The 19,492-nt window shown below is 40.3% G+C and overlaps 3 protein-coding genes across 4 annotated transcripts; 1 reads left to right on the top strand and 2 right to left on the bottom strand.

The window, feature by feature from the left end:
* Positions 1 to 573: 573 nt before the first annotated feature.
* Positions 574 to 1,610, bottom strand: LOC149651273 (calmodulin-like protein 4). The gene is made up of 5 exons (XM_089848107.1): positions 1,470 to 1,610; positions 1,379 to 1,409; positions 1,125 to 1,256; positions 836 to 1,018; positions 574 to 767 (listed from the first exon to the last, which is right to left on the bottom strand). The coding sequence occupies exons 1-5, from the start codon at positions 1,470 to 1,472 to the stop codon at positions 667 to 669; spliced, it is 450 nt and encodes a 149-aa protein (XP_089704233.1). The 5' UTR covers positions 1,473 to 1,610; the 3' UTR covers positions 574 to 666.
* A 998-nt stretch (positions 1,611 to 2,608) lies between these two features.
* Positions 2,609 to 5,905, bottom strand: Maf1 (repressor of RNA polymerase III transcription Maf1). Its single transcript, XM_089848106.1, has 5 exons — positions 4,803 to 5,905; positions 4,573 to 4,738; positions 3,490 to 3,734; positions 3,279 to 3,417; positions 2,609 to 3,095 (listed from the first exon to the last, which is right to left on the bottom strand). The coding sequence occupies exons 1-5, from the start codon at positions 5,033 to 5,035 to the stop codon at positions 2,646 to 2,648; spliced, it is 1,233 nt and encodes a 410-aa protein (XP_089704232.1). The 5' UTR covers positions 5,036 to 5,905; the 3' UTR covers positions 2,609 to 2,645.
* Positions 5,906 to 6,496: 591 nt separating this feature from the next.
* Positions 6,497 to 14,599, top strand: LOC149651271 (uncharacterized). Of its 2 annotated transcripts, none has more exons than XM_089848101.1 (16): positions 6,497 to 6,915; positions 7,063 to 7,219; positions 7,294 to 7,457; positions 7,513 to 7,651; positions 7,713 to 7,762; positions 7,976 to 10,565; positions 10,629 to 10,836; positions 10,895 to 10,988; positions 11,043 to 11,370; positions 11,429 to 11,580; positions 11,656 to 11,834; positions 11,906 to 12,017; positions 12,084 to 12,362; positions 12,690 to 12,833; positions 12,900 to 12,989; positions 14,203 to 14,599. In XM_089848101.1, exons 2-15 carry the CDS (start codon positions 7,072 to 7,074, stop codon positions 12,978 to 12,980), a joined length of 4,668 nt encoding a protein of 1,555 aa, XP_089704227.1. In that variant the 5' UTR covers positions 6,497 to 6,915; positions 7,063 to 7,071; the 3' UTR covers positions 12,981 to 12,989; positions 14,203 to 14,599. The 2 variants fall into 2 exon arrangements, with proteins under 2 accessions (XP_089704227.1, XP_089704225.1); XM_089848099.1 differs by having other exon boundaries at positions 11,426 to 11,580.
* The last annotated feature ends 4,893 nt before the right edge of the window (positions 14,600 to 19,492 follow it).

Here is a 19,492-nt window from a genome sequence, read left to right as displayed (position 1 = left end):
TAGGATTGCACATTTGTCAATGTTGAATCCTAGGCCATTCGTGGTGGCCCAAGATTCAACTAAGGACAAATCTGCCTGAAGTTGGAGTGAGTCAGAGGTCGAGCGAATATGGTATGAGAGTTTGGTGTCGTCAGCAAATAGCAGTATAAGGGCGGATTGCACAATCGATGGGAGGGTGTTGATGAATATGTTGAAAAGTAGGGGACTTAAAACTGAGCCCTGGGGGACCCCCCTTCCTACCGATGCCCAAGTGGAGTGTTGGCCCTTGACCACTACCCTTTGTCGTCGATCAGTTAAATAATCGTTTAACCAGGCAAGAGCCAAATCAGTAAGTTTGTCAAATGTTCAATATAGGTTATGAGTAAGTTAGTCGAATGTTCAATATAGGTTATGAGTAAGTTAGTCAAATGTTCAGTAGAGGTTATGAGTAAGTTAGTCAAATGTTCAATATAGGTTATGAGTAAGTTAGTCGAATGTTCAATATAGGTTATGAGTAAGTTTGTCAAATGTTCAATATAGGTTATGAGTAAGTTAGCCCAATGAGCATTAGACATTACAAGAATGAGAATAATATTTATACCAAACCTTAATTTATTAAATAGTCTTATTAAAATATTTTTAATACATCAAAATAGTCACCAAATTTACCAAAATTTCATAAAATAGTTAATAATAATCAGGCACTGGGGCGCAAACAACTTTAATAAAATCTTCATAACGAACGTAACCTCCCAATTGAACATTGGCTTCACGGAAAATTCTATCAACTAAATACCCAAAAGACATTAAATTACTTATTTAGCCCATACCCATATACAAATGGGTTGGTAATTACCTTCTTTGGGACTGAGCCTCTCTCCCCAGTTAATCAAGATTCTGCGTAATTCTCTGGCAGGAATTTGACCCGTTCTTGAGGGATCACTGGCTCGAAAAGCACTAATAATTTCCAAGGGGATATTCTCCTTTTGGCTATGCGTGTGCATCACTTCTAAAAAGTCCGCGAAACTAATTTTCCCATCTAAGAGAAATACCATGAAGTATTACTATAGAGTTATGGCACCTTCCTGCCTTTGGCTACGTTACGCTCTATGAGAAATTAACATGGAGTGCCACTACTCTATTACTTTTATTTTTAAAATAAGCTCTCAGTTCTCGAATGGTTGGACTCATCCCTAAAGATCTCATGATGACTGTCAGTTCGTCCAAACTGTGGATTATTCCATCTTTCGCGTTCAAATTAAAACAATCCCGGAATTCTAGACGAAATTGCCGAAAATTACCAAAGTTTATTAATAGAATTTAGAGAAGATTACGAACAGAAGAACAACAAATTTATCACAGGCCTAATGTTTTGACCAAGGCCCTCGCCAAAGCTTACCATCTATATCTTGTTCTCGGAAAAATCTGGCCTATAAGAAACCAAAACGGAAATTATTTTTAATTACATAATTAATTATTAATATTATTACCATATTTAGTAACTTATAAAAGTTGATATTTTTGAGACAAAGTTATCAAACCGGAAGTCCGGAAGTGCCAACTTAAAGCGGCTTTTGGTCCTTTTGGAGTTTGGACTTTTGGAAGTTTTGGAGGATAGTTTCTAGTTTTCAGGGATATTTCACCTGGGATGAGACTATTTTCATTTTTCATCGGCCGTAGCAGACATCACAAACGAAAGCGTAAGCAGACAGCGGTGTGCCATTCCGAGCTCCGAGGTGGAAAAACTGAATCGATCCGAATCATTCAAGAGAAAAGGGCGGGAAACGTCGCCCCGTTAGCCAATGACGAGGGGTCTCCAAGCTATAGTCGGGGGTAAAAAGGCGCCAAAATAGTCACCATTAACCAATCCCCGGAGAGTGCTACACAAAATGGCGGGTAAAGGGATGGCGGGATGTAGGCACGCGGTAAAGAAGACTGCTTGAAACATTTTGTTTTGTATGAGCCCTGAAAATAAATTATGTTATAAATTAATAATAAAATTGATATTATGGTTAAAATATTAAGGATTTTTATTAAAATTTGACGATCACATAATAAAACATAGCGGTGAATAAAAATCCAGACTGGATAAAAGAAATAAAATATAGGCGAAAGATCTATCGTTTTCTTTGATAATAAATGAAGAATATTCTGTTTAAAAATAACTATCACGACATCGGACAAAACTAAAATACAAAAAGAAAGGTTACATCCAATCAAAAAACCTTATCTAAGGGAGCTACACCTAATAATTATTAAAACACAAAATTTCAGCTCAATTTGCCAAATGAATTTCTTTTTAATATATACATTTTTCTGCGAGGATTTTCGTTCTAAACTTTTCCAAGTCTATTTATATTGTATATTAGATAATTTTGGATTTCCAAAGGACAAAGCGTTAATTTGTACTCATTGCATTATACAAACCCATGATTATATTTATTATATAATATTTGAGAAGAAAAAGACGAGAATTTAAAATATGAATGAGACTAAATTTGAGGAAATTCTCAATTTGGAATTATTTACAGATGGTATTCGATTTCACTTCAAATTAAAACCTTATTTTCACACCCAAAGATGAACAAAATAGGCCAGTTAATAGGCCATTTCTTGACAGTAACTGTGTAGGATGATTAGAATTAATTTGATGTAATTATCTTTATTTAAAAACTAGGGTTCATAAAACCTTTGGAAAACGAATATCCCTGATCTTTCCAGATTTTTTCCCCATGTATTTCTCCGATATTTCCAGGTTTTTCCCCATGTATTTCCCTGATATTTCCAGGTTTTTCCCCGTGTATTTCCCTGATTGATATTTCCAGATTTTTTCCCCATGTATTTCCCTGATATTTCCAGATCTTTTCCCCATGTATTTCCCTGATATTTCCAGATCTTTTCCCCATGTATTTCCCTGATATTTCCAGATCTTTTCCCCATGTATTTCCCTGATATTTCCAGGTTTTTCCCCCATGTATTTCCCTGATATTTCCAGGTTTTCCCCCATGTATTTCCCTGATATTTCCAGGTTTTTCCCCATGTATTTCCAGGTTTTTCCCCATGTATTTCCCTGATATTTCCAGGTTTTTCCCCATGTATTTCCCTGATATTTCCAGGTTTTTCCCCATGTATTTCTAGGTCCCCCCTGTATTTCCATGCTTATCCTCATGTATTTTCCTGATATTTCCAGGTGCATGACCACCTAGTAACTGGGGGAGTAGTTATTTTTAGTTGGGGCATCACCTTCAGGGCAATTCCCCAAAGATCTAGTCAAGAGTTAACTTCCCTGACATTTCCAGGTTTGTATGAACCCTGTTAGTGATAAAGTAAATTAATGTATACCCTGTTATATCATCACCCAAGTTATCGTCATCCATATCCATGGTTAAATTATGCGACAATTCATTGTCTTTTCCACAAAACGCGGCAAAATTCAAGCTAAAATTCAAACTTCTTTAATATTACTGCTTAGAAGAAGAGAGAGGCCGGGAATCTGATTATTTTTTCTACCTGACAGCTCGACAAGTAAAAAAGACAATTCTCTTCAATTTCTTGTTGTAAAAGAAGTAATTGAAGGACCAAATGCAGCCATCTTCTCCAAAGGGGTCAGAATCCAAATCAGGATTGTAACTGTAGATATCACATTCTGACAAACAGATCTCATTGTCAATGGCTGACCACAAGGGAGAACGTAAGGCGCCATACGTCTGATTCGCCATTGCAAACATGTTGCTATCAATCGCGTTTGTCACCCACTAACAACAGTAAAAACGGGGGCAATTAAGCAACAAATAAAACTAGCCTTTAAGAGAAAGAACTGGGTTGCCACCAAATTTTCAGATGCAAATTCCCTCATTTTTGAAGGTTTTCCTTGACCTGTTTTGACCAATTTTGAAATTCCCTCACTTTCTGGGCTCATTTTGAAATATCATGACTTACCCATGACCTTCTGGGCTTATTTTGAAATATCATGACTTTCTATGACCTTTTGGGCCCATTTTTACATTCCATGACTTTCCTATGACTTTTTCGTCCCATTTTTACATTACTTGATTTCCCATGACCCTTTTAGCCCATATTTACATTCCGTGGCCATTTTTGGCTCATTTTGAAATTTCCACACTTTTTCTCTGACCTTTTGGTCCATTTTGAAATTTCCTGACTTTTTCGTCCCATTTTTACATTACTTGACTTTCCCATGACCTTTTTAGCCCATTTTTACAAATTCCCACACTTTTTCTCTAGACCTTTTTAGCCCATTTTTACAAATTCCCACACTTTTTCTCTAGACCTTTTTGGCTCATTTTGATATTCCCACACTTTTTCTCTTACCTCTTTGGCTCATTTTGAAATTCCCACACTTTTTCTCTTACCTTTTTGGTCCATTTTGAAATTCCCTGACTTTCTCCCCCCAAAAGAAATCACATTCCCAAATGTTATATTTCAGTAACACAATTTTCCATTTTAAACTATATCTTTGTAAATACTTCTGTATAATGGTGGTCAATAGGTCATATTGGCTTTCAGACCTATACCAACTAATAAATAAATGCAGTGGCAACCTTGCATTAGAAAGAGATCATAAATACTAACAGTGAGACTGGGCTCTTTACTAAATTCACCGCTTTGAGCTTGACTAAAGTCATAGTCAGGTTGAAAGGATGCATTCAAAGTGGAGATCAAATAGAAAAGGGTTTTGCGACTGATGACGTCACATAATTGACCAATGGGAGTATCCCCTTCATCACTTTGGCTACGACTGAATGAGAAATGATTTTAAAAAACCACCAATTCTTCAAAGACTGCGTTTTATCTAAACACACCTGTAAGCTCTGGATGGGCTTTGAGAAAGTAAAATACTCTGAGGAGGCGATAAAGCTTGCAGTTCATTTGGACTTGTTCCTGGTTCGTGAACGATGCTTTTGAATAGACGTTTATCAGTTCCCGCTAATTTGCAAGAATAACTCTCTATTCTGCCATAGATTTTGCAATCTCCCGTTTCAAAGTTAAGTGCCGAGTTGATGGCTTCAAAACGACTGCTTTCTAACAACTTCATCTTTGATTGCCGTTATTTACGATTTAAAAATATATTTAACAGCCAATACCGCTAGAAATTTTACCCAAAGTTTATAGAACAAAGTCTGAATGTATGAATTTAAAATTGATAAGACGGTGCCATGATTATGTCAATGTTCTTTCTGATGCTTCTGGGATGCGTTAAAATACCTCTGCTTCTCGTAGATCTCGACGTTTTTCTCGCGTGTAATTTCGTTTTCGATTTATTGCCCGAACTTGTCGATAATAATCCCAAATTCATACAGGTCATACTGTGAGAAACTTGAAAAATCATGGATTTTCGATGCGATTGTTGGCGCTTGTCTTTGTAAGGCTCTAGAAACCTTTTAGTTACGGTATTCGTTTCTTATTTATTAATACTGAAACAATTAACGTTAAAACTTGGCTGCCGCGAACCCTAATTAAGCTGATTGTGAAACAAATACAAATCACAAACTTTAGTACCCTAAGCCTTGGCTCGATAGGAACGCGTTAAAGTCTATCAACAGCAAAACACCGATGAAACTGGTGGATTTTTAACGAAGTTGAACGAGAAAATGTTCAAATAACTTTTTGTCAAATAAATTTCATTGTTTTCAACGGATTTTAGCGTAAACAAAACCGAAACTCTCTGTTAATTCGCGATAGATGACCTTCTTTCTACGAGAATGTCAACAGCATCAAAACAACTCAACAAACGATTCTATTGGTGGAACGCGAGTCTTGACAACAATAAAACGACCAATCAGATCAAATAAACCGACGGACCTTTAATAAACAAATTCATAGCCCATTCAAGCTTGCGAATGTGAGCAAATGACAAATTTAAATTCAAAAATGTAAACACAGGGCCACGTGCGTTTTTAGAATGAAGATGACTGATTGATGCAATAAAATTGAGCCCATCAAATAAAATAAAGTCGATCAAAATAGTGCCAAAGCTTAATAAAACAATACAATGGTGGTCAATAGGCCATAAGACCTACATCAATTAAATAAATAAAAATAAAAATAAATAAATTTAGATATAGGCCTAAATATCACCAGTTAATAAAAATATCTATTTCCACTTCTGGAGGACTATGAACCCCTTTCTCCCCACTACATTCAACCAAGATAATTACCAACATTTTGTTGTTTTGCCAAAGAATTAGTTAAAACCTAAAAAAGTTCCGGCGGCCAAACAAACTTAGACAACACATATAAACTTCATTATCAAAACTAGTTATTTTTAACTCTTCCAAACAATATAGAAGGTCTCTTCTAGAAAGTTTCTAAGTTAACCGTAATTATTACTCCTTTAAATTAAGCCAGTCACCCACTGTTAATTTACTTCTGGTTGAAAGTTGATCGCAAGAAGTTCTTGATATAATTATTAAGATGTATTTATTGAGTTATGATGGTTAAATAAAAGAGAGATTTATTTAGAAAAGTGTTGTTTTTCTTTTCGCCACTTGAACTCGTACATTCTTAAAAGATGCCAAAAAGTTACGCGCCACTAGAATGCATTGGCACTCTCCCATGAATATTGGGCGAGGGGATTCTTTAGTAGAATTAGGATGAACATCCAGTTGAAAAATGTTTTTGGAAAAATGTATTAAACTCGCCTTGCAGACAGTATTGCGCGCGTGGTGTTTGGGATGAGGACCTAGTCCCAAATTAGACATTGGCAGATAACTCTCTTTCTCAAGAGAGGGAAAGAGTCTAGAGGGATTTGCTTCGAGAACGTCATAGTTTTGAAGGTTTTTACCATCGTGGCATACAAGGAAATCCGTTCGAGTCGGAGCTAGCTTATAGATCATGTGGCAGACGCCCCAGCCCGCAATTCGTGTTGCTGGTCAACACAACACTACCTAAATACACCAAGTACCATCTCAACAGGTCAGTACATATCTTTAAGAATGAATTTACAAAACTACGCAAGAGAAACAGAGTTTCAAAAGTTATTTTTAGAAAAAGTATTTCATTTCCAAGGGCGTGAATTGAAGTATATAGCTTACGGTTAAGTAATTACGGTTTTCCTTCAAGATATCTGACATGAGCGACAGCCGATTTCCGGTTAGCAATGGCAGCGGGTCTGTCTTCAACGGTAACACCAATAATAATAATACTAACACTACGAGGCAACATCTTTACCCAGGGGCTTTCAGGAACTATCCCTGGCCGAGAACCAACGCGTATTTGGGTACTAGTACTTAATACAGAATGGCCGATTCTCTAAGCGTCTAATGACTCGGTTCTTTCTCCGCTTACCTGTAGATTACAACAAACCTTTAGTTAGTCGAGGCGAACCAGAAGCGCCGGCTTTGTCCCTGGGAGAAAGGGTTGTTTGGTTGAAGGACTCTGGTCCAGAGATCGGAACGGCCAGATGGATTGGAAGGTTACCATTAGTGTCACCCGATTGGAGCGTTGGCGTTGAGTTTGTAAGTTCAAGTACTTCTTCGTAATTAGTTTAATAGCGGTACTATTTGTCCTTAGGACAGACCAATCGGAACGTCGGATGGAAAATTTGGGACAAAACAGTACTTTACAACTAGACCGAAGCACGCCTTTTTTCTACCCATCATGGCGTTGATGAAGGCGGAGGAATACAACGGCGAAACAACTACCACCTTCGGTAAGCTACTTAAGACTAAGTGGGTTGCCATAAATGAGCTATAGCCTTTGATTTAACGCAGGAAGCCAAAGAGGAACGACGCCAACCCGCAATCAATCCACTTGGGAAAAGGTAGGTCATCAAATTTTAGAAACTAATTTCGAGTAAACCGGAAGTTAGCGTACCTTTCGAGCCCGAGAAAACAGTCCATTTGCACAAAGCATGAGACCAAAGTCAATCGACACTGTTCCCCACTTCCGGTTGCGAGTATTCCGTGCTGCGGAACAGTGTCGAATACCCGGGAAACAAATGGGCCACAAACAAATGGTGTCCTCTAAATTTCAGTCCCGCGTAACTACGGAAGAAGAAAGTAGAAGACTTCACCACCAACATCACGACCATCTTGAGCTTCGCGGAGCTCCCAACTGTTGTAATTGTCACGGCCACGGTGTCCATAGCACTGCGCGTGATCCAACAACAGCGTCCACCTGTTACCACCACGGAACTCCTAAGTCTACCGCCGCTGCTTGTTTCGTGACTAGCACTCCCAGGAACGCTACCAGACACAAGTCAGTCACCATCAAAGAGACAGTCGGCAATGTCCCCGCCGCTTTCGGAGAATGGTCCGACGAAGATGACCTATCGAAGTTCCCCTTTAAATCTTGGAAGAGTAGCAGCCGACAATCGGTGGTTAGTTGTCCGGCCTCCGTCGGTCCTCCGACCATCCTCATCGCCAAGGAATTAACTTCGGACAGTTCCGATTATGACGGGGTAAACGGAAAGTTTAAAACCCTGATGGCTTGCTTCCTTCCCGGTATGGGACATCGAGAGAAGAAGAAAAAGAAGAAGAAACATCGCAAGTACATTCTTGCCAGCGAAGAAAACAAGGTATCTTTCGTATCGGCGCCGGAAAAACAAAAAAGCTTGGGAGTAGTCAGTGGGGGTGGCGATTTATGGCCTCGCCGTCACGGGGGAACGAGTTGTGACGTCGCCGCTTCCTGTTCCGCCTTTCCGACTACTCACTGTCTCAACTGTCAACCCGCGTCTTCACCCGTACAACCGCCTCCTCGGAAGAATTTCAGTTGTACTGGCTTGGAAAAGTTCAACTCTTGTACAACTACGGCGACGCCAATAACCCCGCTAAAGAAAAAGACCCCGGCGCCAGCACCACCTTCTATTCACTTACACCATAAGCCAGTTTCTCCCAAATTTGGACCCAAAACATCGGACAATACCAATAAACCTGGCGAAGTCAAAGCGGCTAGTTCAACGACCAGCGTGGCGAGTAGTACCAGTACGCGAAGTCATCGCTTACCGGTAATTAGGTCGCTGGACGCTGCCAGAAACGAGATAGACATCAGTCAAATCGCCACCAAGTACACCTTTGTCGGTAATTCCGCCAGAAGTAACAGTTTCTCCAATGCTACAACTAAAACTAGTCAAGACACTGTAAAACCTACGACACCACTGAGATTGAATACTCAAGTTAGCGTCTCGCCACATCCGAGACGAAACCCTAAAAAGAAAGCCCCTCAACCGCCAGCTCCCGAAGAGGATACTTCGAAACAAGAGGCTTCCCCCAAGAAAAGGTTAGCACCTCAACCGCCTGCCTTACCGAAGAAAACGACGTCTCATGATACGATGACTTTATTCGGTTACACACCGAGGGAGGGTCTCTCGCGAACCAGTTCGGTGGCCACGATAGAAACCAACTTGGATAAAAGCGTACATTCAGATGGTAGCGCGGCGGATCTACTTTCTATCGAGGTCAACGAGCGGATGTCACCAACAAGAGAATTGGATAAAAATTTAGCAAGCCCCTCGATCGAAGTTAATCTCGCTACCTCATCCGATTACAAAAGTTCGAAAATTGAGGATGACGCTAAGATTTTGAACACGGAAGTGGCTAAAATTAAAGCGGAAGTAAAGCCGGACACAGTTCTTCAAAAAGAGGCGGTAAAAAATAAGGTCACTGCCGTGACAAACAAATTGACGGATGACGCCGGTAAAGAAGAAAAGATAATTAACGTTGCCAAAGCCAAAGAACCCGAGACGTCCAAGGAGAGTAAACCAACCATGAAGACCTCATCGTCTCAAACTAATTTGCATCTTGCTGACGTGGCAAGCGGTAGCGGGGGAGCTAAAACTAAAAAAAACAAGCGAAAATTACTGGGTGCCATCAGTAAGAATTCCTCCAAGAAGAAGGAGGTGGAAACGAAAGAGACGAAAAAGGACGAAGTGACTGAAATGTTGATTGAAATCGAAGAGGTGGTCAAATCGAAACCGACTGTTCAGGATTTCGTAGCGGCCTTCACGAAATTCACGGAAAAGGCCGAACAAATAACCACGATGACCCAGAGCGAACCGGCACGAGTCAAAAATGTGACGGAACCGGTTAAAGTTCCTCAACAGAAAAGCAAATTGGTAAACGCCATTCCCGCGGTGGTAACACCCATAACCGCCATCAAGGAGGACAAAAAGAGCCTAAAGTCTTTCCCAACTAAATGGACGTTCAACTTCAAGAAGGGTAAAGAAGGTGAAAAAAGGACGTTGAGTCGAAACGAGTCTTCGCCCTGTTTGGAGTCAAGGAGCGAGCCAGTTGGAACCCTGTCGGTTCAATCCTCAATGCCTTTGTCCCGAAAGAATTATTCAAATGATTTTAAAGAGCCCGAATCTCAAACTATAGAACATTTTCATAGTAAAGAGGATATTAGTCAGAATGTCGGCAACAATGCTCCGTTTATTCAGAACAGGGAAACCTTGAGACGCCTATCCGAAGAGAATCGCCATCGACACGGATCGACGCTCTCCTTGGGCAGATTCCTAGCCAATCAGCACACGGAACCTTCTTACGTTGTCCAGCGACAGTCCTTAACCCCCAATGCCTCCCCGGTCATGTCCAGACACGCACTATCATCCTCGGCCATCTGCGTCGGTAAGAACTATCACTTCATATTCTCAAGACGTAACTTCTTAACCTGATCATGACGTTTTATAGGTAAACCTCCACTTCCGGTGAAAGCCGTCCACGAAACGATGGCCGAGCAGAACAAGTCGGGAAACTTATTCAGTCAATTAGAAGCGGCCATAGCCAATGGACAACACCAGAAAGCCGCCGTCTTAGCCAGGGAATTGGCTCTACAGAAGGTGACCGGATCATTAACTCGACTTAAGAACAAAGATAGAGATCAAGACAAACTAACAACGTATGTTAAGCGCCTTGAGTAATTGACGAAACAACTTAAAGAAGCGCTTTATATCTAGGGTCAGTCTTTACATCGAAGACAAGGATACGCACCAAGGACCTATTCCTTTATCAATTCATCCCAAAATGACCGTGGCCATGTTAAAACGAAAGGTAAATACTACCTAAGTTCTACTTGACGACTTAACCCATTTTACAATTTTCTAGGTCGAAGAAGAATTAAAATTCGCGGTGGACACCCAGCGATGGATTCTAGGTAAAACCTTCGTGGTTAATGACGATTCTACTTTGGGTAATTTGGACGTCTGCACGCCGGGGTGTCCCATATTCTTGTACATCGTCGCTGGAAACAAGGAAAAGAAAAAGGCACCCGAAGCTAGTACGGTCGGGATCGAATCCTTCGAGGCGTTGACGGAAATGGTCAATAAAATGACCGCAGTCACGAGAAACATGTTATTAGCCGAAGAGATGCGAAAAAAAGCAGCCAATAACAACGCGGAAGCTCTGGAAACCTTACAAGAAGAGAACGTCGTTGGTAAGACAGTACAGGACGCCAAACAAAGGTCAAAATGAATAAGAGTATTATCAAGTAGATATCCCCGTGGCCAAGGAGGAAGACACGATAACAAGAAGCGCGTCGGAAAGCAGCTCAAGTACAGAAAATTCGGAGGCAAGTAACGCGCTTGATGAGGAAGTCCAAAGTGACATCAGTGATGAAGTAGTTGAGGATCTTACTCAGGAAGAGGTATTCAAATTAATTATTAATAAACCAATGCACGTGAACAATCCTAATTAAGACGATAATTACGATATGAACCAGTCTGACGACAACAACGAAGTCTTCGAAGATGCCAAACAATTAAATTACCAGGAATTGATGCAATTGGAAGAACAAGACCTGATAGCCAACGTCGAAGCTTTCGAATGCCCAATTTGTTTCTTGGAAATTGACATCGGAGAGGGGACCGTACTTCGAGATTGCCTCCATAATTTTTGCAAGTACGTTTAAATCTGAAACTCGTTCCCGTTACCCAACTAGACTTAACTAAATACTATTCAAAATATCGTAGAGAATGTTTATCGCAGGCCGTCGAATACGCCAATGAAGCGGTGATAAAATGTCCTTTCAGAAACAACGAGTACTCGTGCGACAGTCACTTATTGGAACGCGAAATCAAAGCGGTAAGCAGAGAGATGGACTCGCGGACAGAGAGCGATACCCATACCAAGGAATTTTATCCGTTACAGTTGGTAACTCCCGAAATGTTCGAGAAACATTTACAACGCAGTGTGGCAGCGGCCGAAAGTAAAGCCGAAAACAGTTTTCATTGCAAAAGCCCCGACTGTCTAGGATGGTGTTTGTACGAAGATAACGTTAACATTTTCATGTGTCCCGTTTGCAACCTTGAAAACTGTCTGACGTGTCAAGCTATTCATCAGGGGAAAGATTGCAAACAATACCAAGACGAGATCGAATTCGACGCGGCCGCCAGCGAAGACGCTAAGAAAACCAAGGAATATTTAGACGTAACTATTATCATTTGAATATACCTGTTTTGTAAAATATCACAACTTAAGGGTGCCCTCCTTGGTAGAAATTGTTTTATTACATTTTGCCGTCTGGGTCACCGTTCACAAGCTATGATTAGACCCCCTTAATTAAATTAGTGATGTCTTTCAGTAATCAGTAAAATACTCCAATCTTAACTCGAAAACAGTGGCCTGTACGGCAAAATCGGTCAAAGAAGTTCCATTTTTAACTCGAAATCGTCCAAAGAACACGCCCTTTAATTTGTGATGGACAAAGCACCCTGTATAATTATCATACGATCATTTGACACTCATCTAAATTAGAACATGGTAAAAGAAGGACAGGCGATGCACTGTCCAACATGCCGCGTAATTGTCATGAAAAAATGGGGCTGTGATTGGTTGAAATGTTCGGTGTGTCAGACTGAAATATGTTGGGTGACGAAAGGACCTCGTTGGGGACCGGCGGTAATTAATTAATTTACTTAATAACGCTTTACTGTTCATACGTAATTGAGTTTCTGTATAACGCAGGGTCGTGGCGACACGAGTGCGGGATGCAAGTGTGGCGTAAACGGAGTCAGATGTCATACGCTTTGCAATTACTGTCATTGATGAATCATAGTAAGTTCGAATTTTAGGTACTGAACGCATCGACGGGTGCCTAAAATATTCGAACCGCGGGTCAAAGGTAACAGGTGACTCCAAGATACAAAGACTCCGCACGGAGTTCGATTCTGGACACCTAGTCCTTATTTTTTTGCCAGATTACAGAGCTAATTCCCCGAAGTACTAGGTTTCGAAATAAAACCAACTAAATTTCTTTGAACGACGCCTTTCCTCAATCACGTGCCTATGACGTATTTCAAATAATTTTTACCCACCCACCGATGCCTTCTTAAACCTCTATCAAATCAATTTCGAGTGCAAGACATATCGAAATAATTTCTCTTAACTCTTTTACTTTTAAAAAAGATAATGAATTCAATTTGATAATTTGTCTTCAAAGCCCATGGATACTAAGTATCATCTCCGATAGTTTTAATAGCGAATCGAGAGGCTAATAGATTATTCCATTAATTACAGAAGATAAGCAAGGACCACAGGGCCGGGGTAGGTCGCCATCTTGGGTTATTTCCCTGGGGCGTTAAGAAGCACGCGCTAGAAGTCCGTAGCTCGAGACCATCTTTCTTGTTTACTCGGGCTCGTCTAGCCTCTAGGTTTGGAGGGAGGGTCAAAATTCATATCCCCTTTTTATGGACAAATAAGGTCTAGCTTTTTTAGTAGAGGGGAAAATAAGAGTCTCTTCTCCTTCTACAATACAATACAGCTCCGTGGTCTGGAGTTGCCTCTCAGCAAGTAATTAATTGAATGGTCTATATATATTAAAAGTATAAAACTCTTAAGAACGTTGTCTCAATCACGTACGTATGTACGATTAGGGTTAACCTTGGCCTTCAAGAATTCAGTTTCAATTTTAATCTTATCGCTATTAGAAACTTAGTTTAACTAAGCTTCCAGGCTCGGCTCTACTTCTTACGTAATCGCGACGCTAAACCGCAACTGGGTGCATGAGTGAAAGCGGTTAGTGATAGAAAATAGCCCTGACCTTAAACTCGAAGATAATGTTCGACTCTCACTATCTATCTAAGCAACTAAGGCCTTGTAACAAGTGAGAATCTTCATAAACGTTCCCAGTTAATTTATTAGTAACCGTTTCGTTTCATAGACACTTTAAATTCACTGATAATATATATGTATCAGTTGATAAAGAGCTAAAATAATTCTTATTAAAAATAGAAGAGTAATTTGAATGTGTTAATTGTATTTGATACAGGTTGCTAACAACACAACCAAAAGAGATAACAAAATCAAGTCTTCGTTTAAACAAAATACCCCCCAACTTTCGTGTAATTTACATAATAGACCCTGTTCAAAAGTACTGAGAGCAAGTATTGTCCGCTCGATACATTAGGTTAAGGTGGACAACAAATAGTTTGGTTCGAAGCCGCATCTACCGTCTTTGGACGATCCACATGGTACCCTATCGACAACGCGCTCAAGACACCAAACTTTTGAAGTCAGGGTCTATTATATACCGAAACTATGGGTCATTTGAAACGCCGCGACATTTTGACACTAAGAATATCATTCAACTGTGGAATTAAATTGGAACGAAACGAATATTGTTTTCTTGTAGTTTTGGACATAAAATAAACATTTTGTTAATGTTTTTTTCGTTTGTATGTTTACGTAAACATCCTATAGTCATTGTTGTAAAAGAATGGGAGGGGTCTTCCCCCCGCCCCCAAGCTAAGGGAATAAAGGAACCCCCATGGGAGTCAAGTACAAAATTCAATGAAACGTGGATAATAAATGGGATTCGAAATATTACTCGTAACCAGATAATAGACATTATAAGCATAAGTTTATAAGATATGTTCCATAAGTGTGTCACTCGTTAATGAGAGCTTGTCATGAAGTGACGTAGGTGAAACGTCATAGATTCTCGTAAAGCGACGCCTAGTGAGGCGCTGTCAAAGGCTTAGTACAGACTAAAGAGGACGATGGACTGCAAAACCGAGTGTAGTCAATTCTCGCGTCGTTCTTGAACAAGCTCTCATTAAGCCTCTAGCATTACGAAGTAGAGGTAGTGACATACTTATGGAACATATCTTATAAACTTATGTTATAAGGAATAGAGTTAAAGTTAGATGTAAATGAGACTGAAGTTACAATAAATTTTACCCATCATTTTTGACTAGTTCAATTCAACAGACTCAAAAAAAAAAAACTTGTAGTTCTGTTCGATTCAGTAATTATCATTAAGTTCCAAACCCGAAGAGATGCTACTGGCAACCCTGAAACGCATGCGCGGTTCAAGTTAAGAAGAGGAAGTTAACCCAGCCGAAACTAGAGCGATGATCTCAATAACTCAAAAGTGGATCTACTTCGGAAAAGGGGGTGGGGGGGGGCGTAGAGATGGAGATGGGGGGAAGGGGGTGTGGGTTTGGGAGCAAAGCGAATTTGAAACAAGTGGCTTGTGTAAGATTGTATTAATGGGTAACCGATTAAGCGGAAAAGCGCTTCCTTTCTAGTCGTCAGCACCGCTCAGCCTCCCTCGCTCCCTTCCAGGCGCAAAAGCCCCTTTTCCAACTCTTGGGCTTAATTACATTATTTCAGAGGAATAGGTTTCGAACTGGCATCACGTGAATACCACCACGAGCTCACGAGCTCCCTATTCCATTCGCCCAGTTTAATAAAGAAACGGTTAGAACAAGGGAAAAAGCAAAGGCTTACGAAACCCTGCTTAGTATTAATCGGACCAACGCGAATTCTTCTCCCCCCCTTTTGCCCCCCAACTGATTGGATTTGAGACGACGAAAATTTTAGAGCTCGGCAGTATAGCACGCGCGGCGAACCTCGGCGAATTCGGTGGTTCCCGACTTACAATCGGTTGAATAAGTTACTACGTAAAACCGATTTCCAAAAGCTCCACGTACCTAGGCTATACTCCGTCTTTCCAAGAAGACCTATTTTTATCTCTACCGAATTATTGCTATCCTATAAGGAATTGTACAGGGTGTTCCAATAAGGGTAATTATAGAACAGTCTGATATGGTTCTATGGGAAATCATCAATTTTGAGTCGAAATTGTTCTATACTTCGATGGCATTGCAATACAAGGAATGCACCCCCGAACATAGTGTTTTACGGATTACCCCTTATATGTAATATCAAGAAGCGATATCTATTTTACTAGGGAGAAGCTATAAGATGACTAAGTATTCGCGCGAGGCCATAGTCCCAGTCCCCCTTTCAGAATACAAGGGGGGACGTAAAAGGAGGCCGGGCTATTTCGCCTCTCCTCAGTCGGAAATTACAAAATTTTCGTCATTCGCGTCGCGCTGACGTGAGTTTTCAAGAACCAATGAGATGCTGGTTGTAATTTAAAGGCGGGAATTAACTCCGGACCTACGTTTGAACTGGAGATAAAGCTGGAAATGTGGCGAATTTAAAGCTTCTCCCTAATAAACTAGGTATCACTTCTTGATTTTATTTAATAAGAAACTGAAAGACAATAGTAAGGGGTCATCCGTAAAACACTCCCAGGCTGTCCCTTGTGGCGTAATGCCGTTGTTGAAGTTCCATTTTCGACTCAAAATTGATTGATTTCCCATAGAACCATCCCACTCAAGTACTTCGCTCCTATAACTAATGTTATTGGAACACCTTACATTTCATCAAAACTAAAAGAAATAATAAAACCAAAATAGGTAGAATTAATTTGGAAAACAAATACAAATCTTAAATATAGAGAATGCCTTTAACTTCATGGCAAACTCCGACTGAAACAAACAGTAGATAAAGTCCATCTCGAACTCGACCTGAGGTCGTGGGAGGTGGGGGCAGGGGGCGGTAAATGAGGTTTGGGAGTAAGGGGTAGAAATCGAGCTGAATCGGGAAAATTCCCAGATTCGAATGTTTGACAATCGGAAAGCTCTCTATTTGGGTCCGGCCCTCTCTTTCATGAAAGGGTACCTAAATTTGGGAAACAATTTGCTTAATTAAAATGATTAGCCCCAGGGGGGACTGCAACTACCCTCCTCCTCCCCCCACTGTACGTTAACTGAATGAATAAAAACTGATTTAGTTTAAGGGTCTATTTTCATTAATTCCGAAAGTCAATAAATCGCCCCAAAGTTTTCCCAATGAAAACCTACGAAAAAAGGTCAACGTTTATTTTTTTTTAATTTATTATTAAACTAAATTGGTTTAATCGAAACTAATTATTTAATTTAGAATTTGCAATCTTGCTAATTAAAAATAAAATAGAAAACTTAAGTTTTTTTTTTCTTAAAAGTAGATTTAAGGGGTTTTAGTTGAAGTAACGCCCACTTTCCCCTTTTTCATTGGATCCCCCTTATACTTAAATATCACGTGATCAAATTAAACTTAATTAGACGAAACAAATCTCAGAAAGTTTTTCAAGCAAAACTTTCAGCCTTCTATATTAGGTAAAGCTTTAAGTTCATAAGGTATGTTGTATAAGTTTGTCACTGGTTACAAACTAGAGCTTGTCATGAAGTGATGTAGTTCATAGATTCTCGTAAAACGAATACGCCTGGTGACTGGGGCGCTGTCAAAGGCTTATTACAGACTAAATAGGAAGGCGGACTGCAAAATTAACCGAGTGTAGTCTGCAATTCTCGCTTGTCGTTCTCGAGCTATAGCTCGAGCTGTAACTCTCTAGTATTCAGAAGCATAGGTAGTGTCATACTTAATTAACATAGCTTATAAACTTATGGTAAAGCGGTTTGGTCTGGGCATTTATTGTCAGCAGTCAATCAATCAGAACTTTTGCCATATGTTTACATATAGATATGAGACAACATTCATGTTCTATTGAAAATAAACTCAGCTACGAGGTTCCTTTATTCTAAGCATTGATATAAAGAGGGTTCCGCTAAGCCACCATGCAGGATCGAAGCGTTCCCCCAACGCCCTGAAGCGACTAGCGTTAAACACGTTCTCTCGTCACTTATTAGCGGTTGGCCGGAAGCTCGTTAGTGGGTGACGTCACCGCTTCCGGTAGCAATTAAACCCTACCCGGAACAAAAGAGAACTTACACCCCCCTCCGTACACTCTACGTGATAATGACGTGGGGGTGTAAGAAGTTGAGAGAAAACAACACATTGCCCCCCCCCTGACCTCCCATAACCGGGCCCTAGCTCGATCTCCTTTGAAAATGTAAGTACTACCAGAGTGCTCCCATTAAGGAACCGATAAATATCGGAGAAAACTTTATTTAGAAGTTTGAAGTATCGAAGACTAGATCATCCAATTTTGGACCAAGTCTGTTAGTGACAATAGAAAGACAATATTATACTGGAATAGAAGTTAAGTATGTGTTTGGAGAAAAGAGGTGAAATGGCGTAGTGGATGTTGTTGGGCTATATACGGCCGGTAATGAAAATCTACCAGAGTACTTCACGCACGCCCCCACCTTTGGTAGTAGGTGATTATTCAGCGCTGCAAATCCTAGCGCCATTTAAAAATATAAGTATAAATTCTCCACATTTCCAGCTTATCTCCAGTCCAAACGTAGGTCCGGAGTTAATCCCCGCCTCTAAATTACAACCAGCATCTGATTGGCTTTTGAAAACTCACGTCAGCGCGACGCCAATGACGAAAATTACGTATTTTCCGATTGAGGAGAGGCGAAATAGCCCGGGCCTCCTTTTACGTCCCCCCCCCCTTGTATTTTGAAAGGGGGACTGGGACTATGGCGCGCGAATACTTAGGCATCTTATACCTTCACCCTAGTAAACTAGATATCACTTCTTGATTCCATGAAGAAAACCACTCCGTCTCACCTCCTTCCTCCAAGCTAAAAACACCCGAATTTTGAAATAGATCTATTGGTTTCATTTGATATTGACTCTCGCAATTCCAGTAAACTATTTTCTCCGCTGACAATACGTTCCTTTACTTACTCCTAACTGATCTGACGTCATTCTTTGAAATCATAAAGTTCCGTAGATATATTAAAGGCGCTAAAATTAGTTCAATTCCTACAAAAAATAATAAGTTGAGAAGTCAAACAGGTGCGGCGCTCCAAAATACAGCGCGTCATACACACACAATCAAAGACGCGATTTGTTTAATATTTCTATACTCTATTTTTATCTATACTATCAGGAATACATACAGCTAATTGGAATCATTGTGTACGTGCCATTTTCACTCAACGTATCTAGGCGGATTTTGAGGGAAGAACTAGGACAAATCATTATGTATACGACGAATAATATTTCTCGCCCCTCACGCACGCGTCTACGAACTCGCGTTGCTACCAACCAATTAAATCGCAGTTAGAACGACGTCCGACGGATAGGAAGTTCTCAAGCCCGGCCCACAAAACAGGCAAATATAAAATAAAATGGGAGATACGGGGGCGCGATGATTCTTATTAGCCTTATGTATTCCTGGTTGGAAGACACAGAAAATGAGACGAAGGTTTTAAAAAAGAATGAGCAGACGAATCTCGTAAAACGAATTCTTTGTTTATGATTAATATTGTACTCCCCCCGTCTTTTGTGGGCCATCCACGTGGGGCTCATTC

This window comes from Phalangium opilio, unplaced genomic scaffold (assembly GCF_054372755.1).
Source record: "Phalangium opilio isolate 3A_F unplaced genomic scaffold, DU_Popi_V2 ptg000082l_1, whole genome shotgun sequence".
Classification (NCBI taxonomy): Eukaryota; Metazoa; Arthropoda; class Arachnida; order Opiliones; family Phalangiidae; genus Phalangium; species Phalangium opilio.
This window is presented reverse-complemented; position numbering and strand designations above follow the sequence as displayed.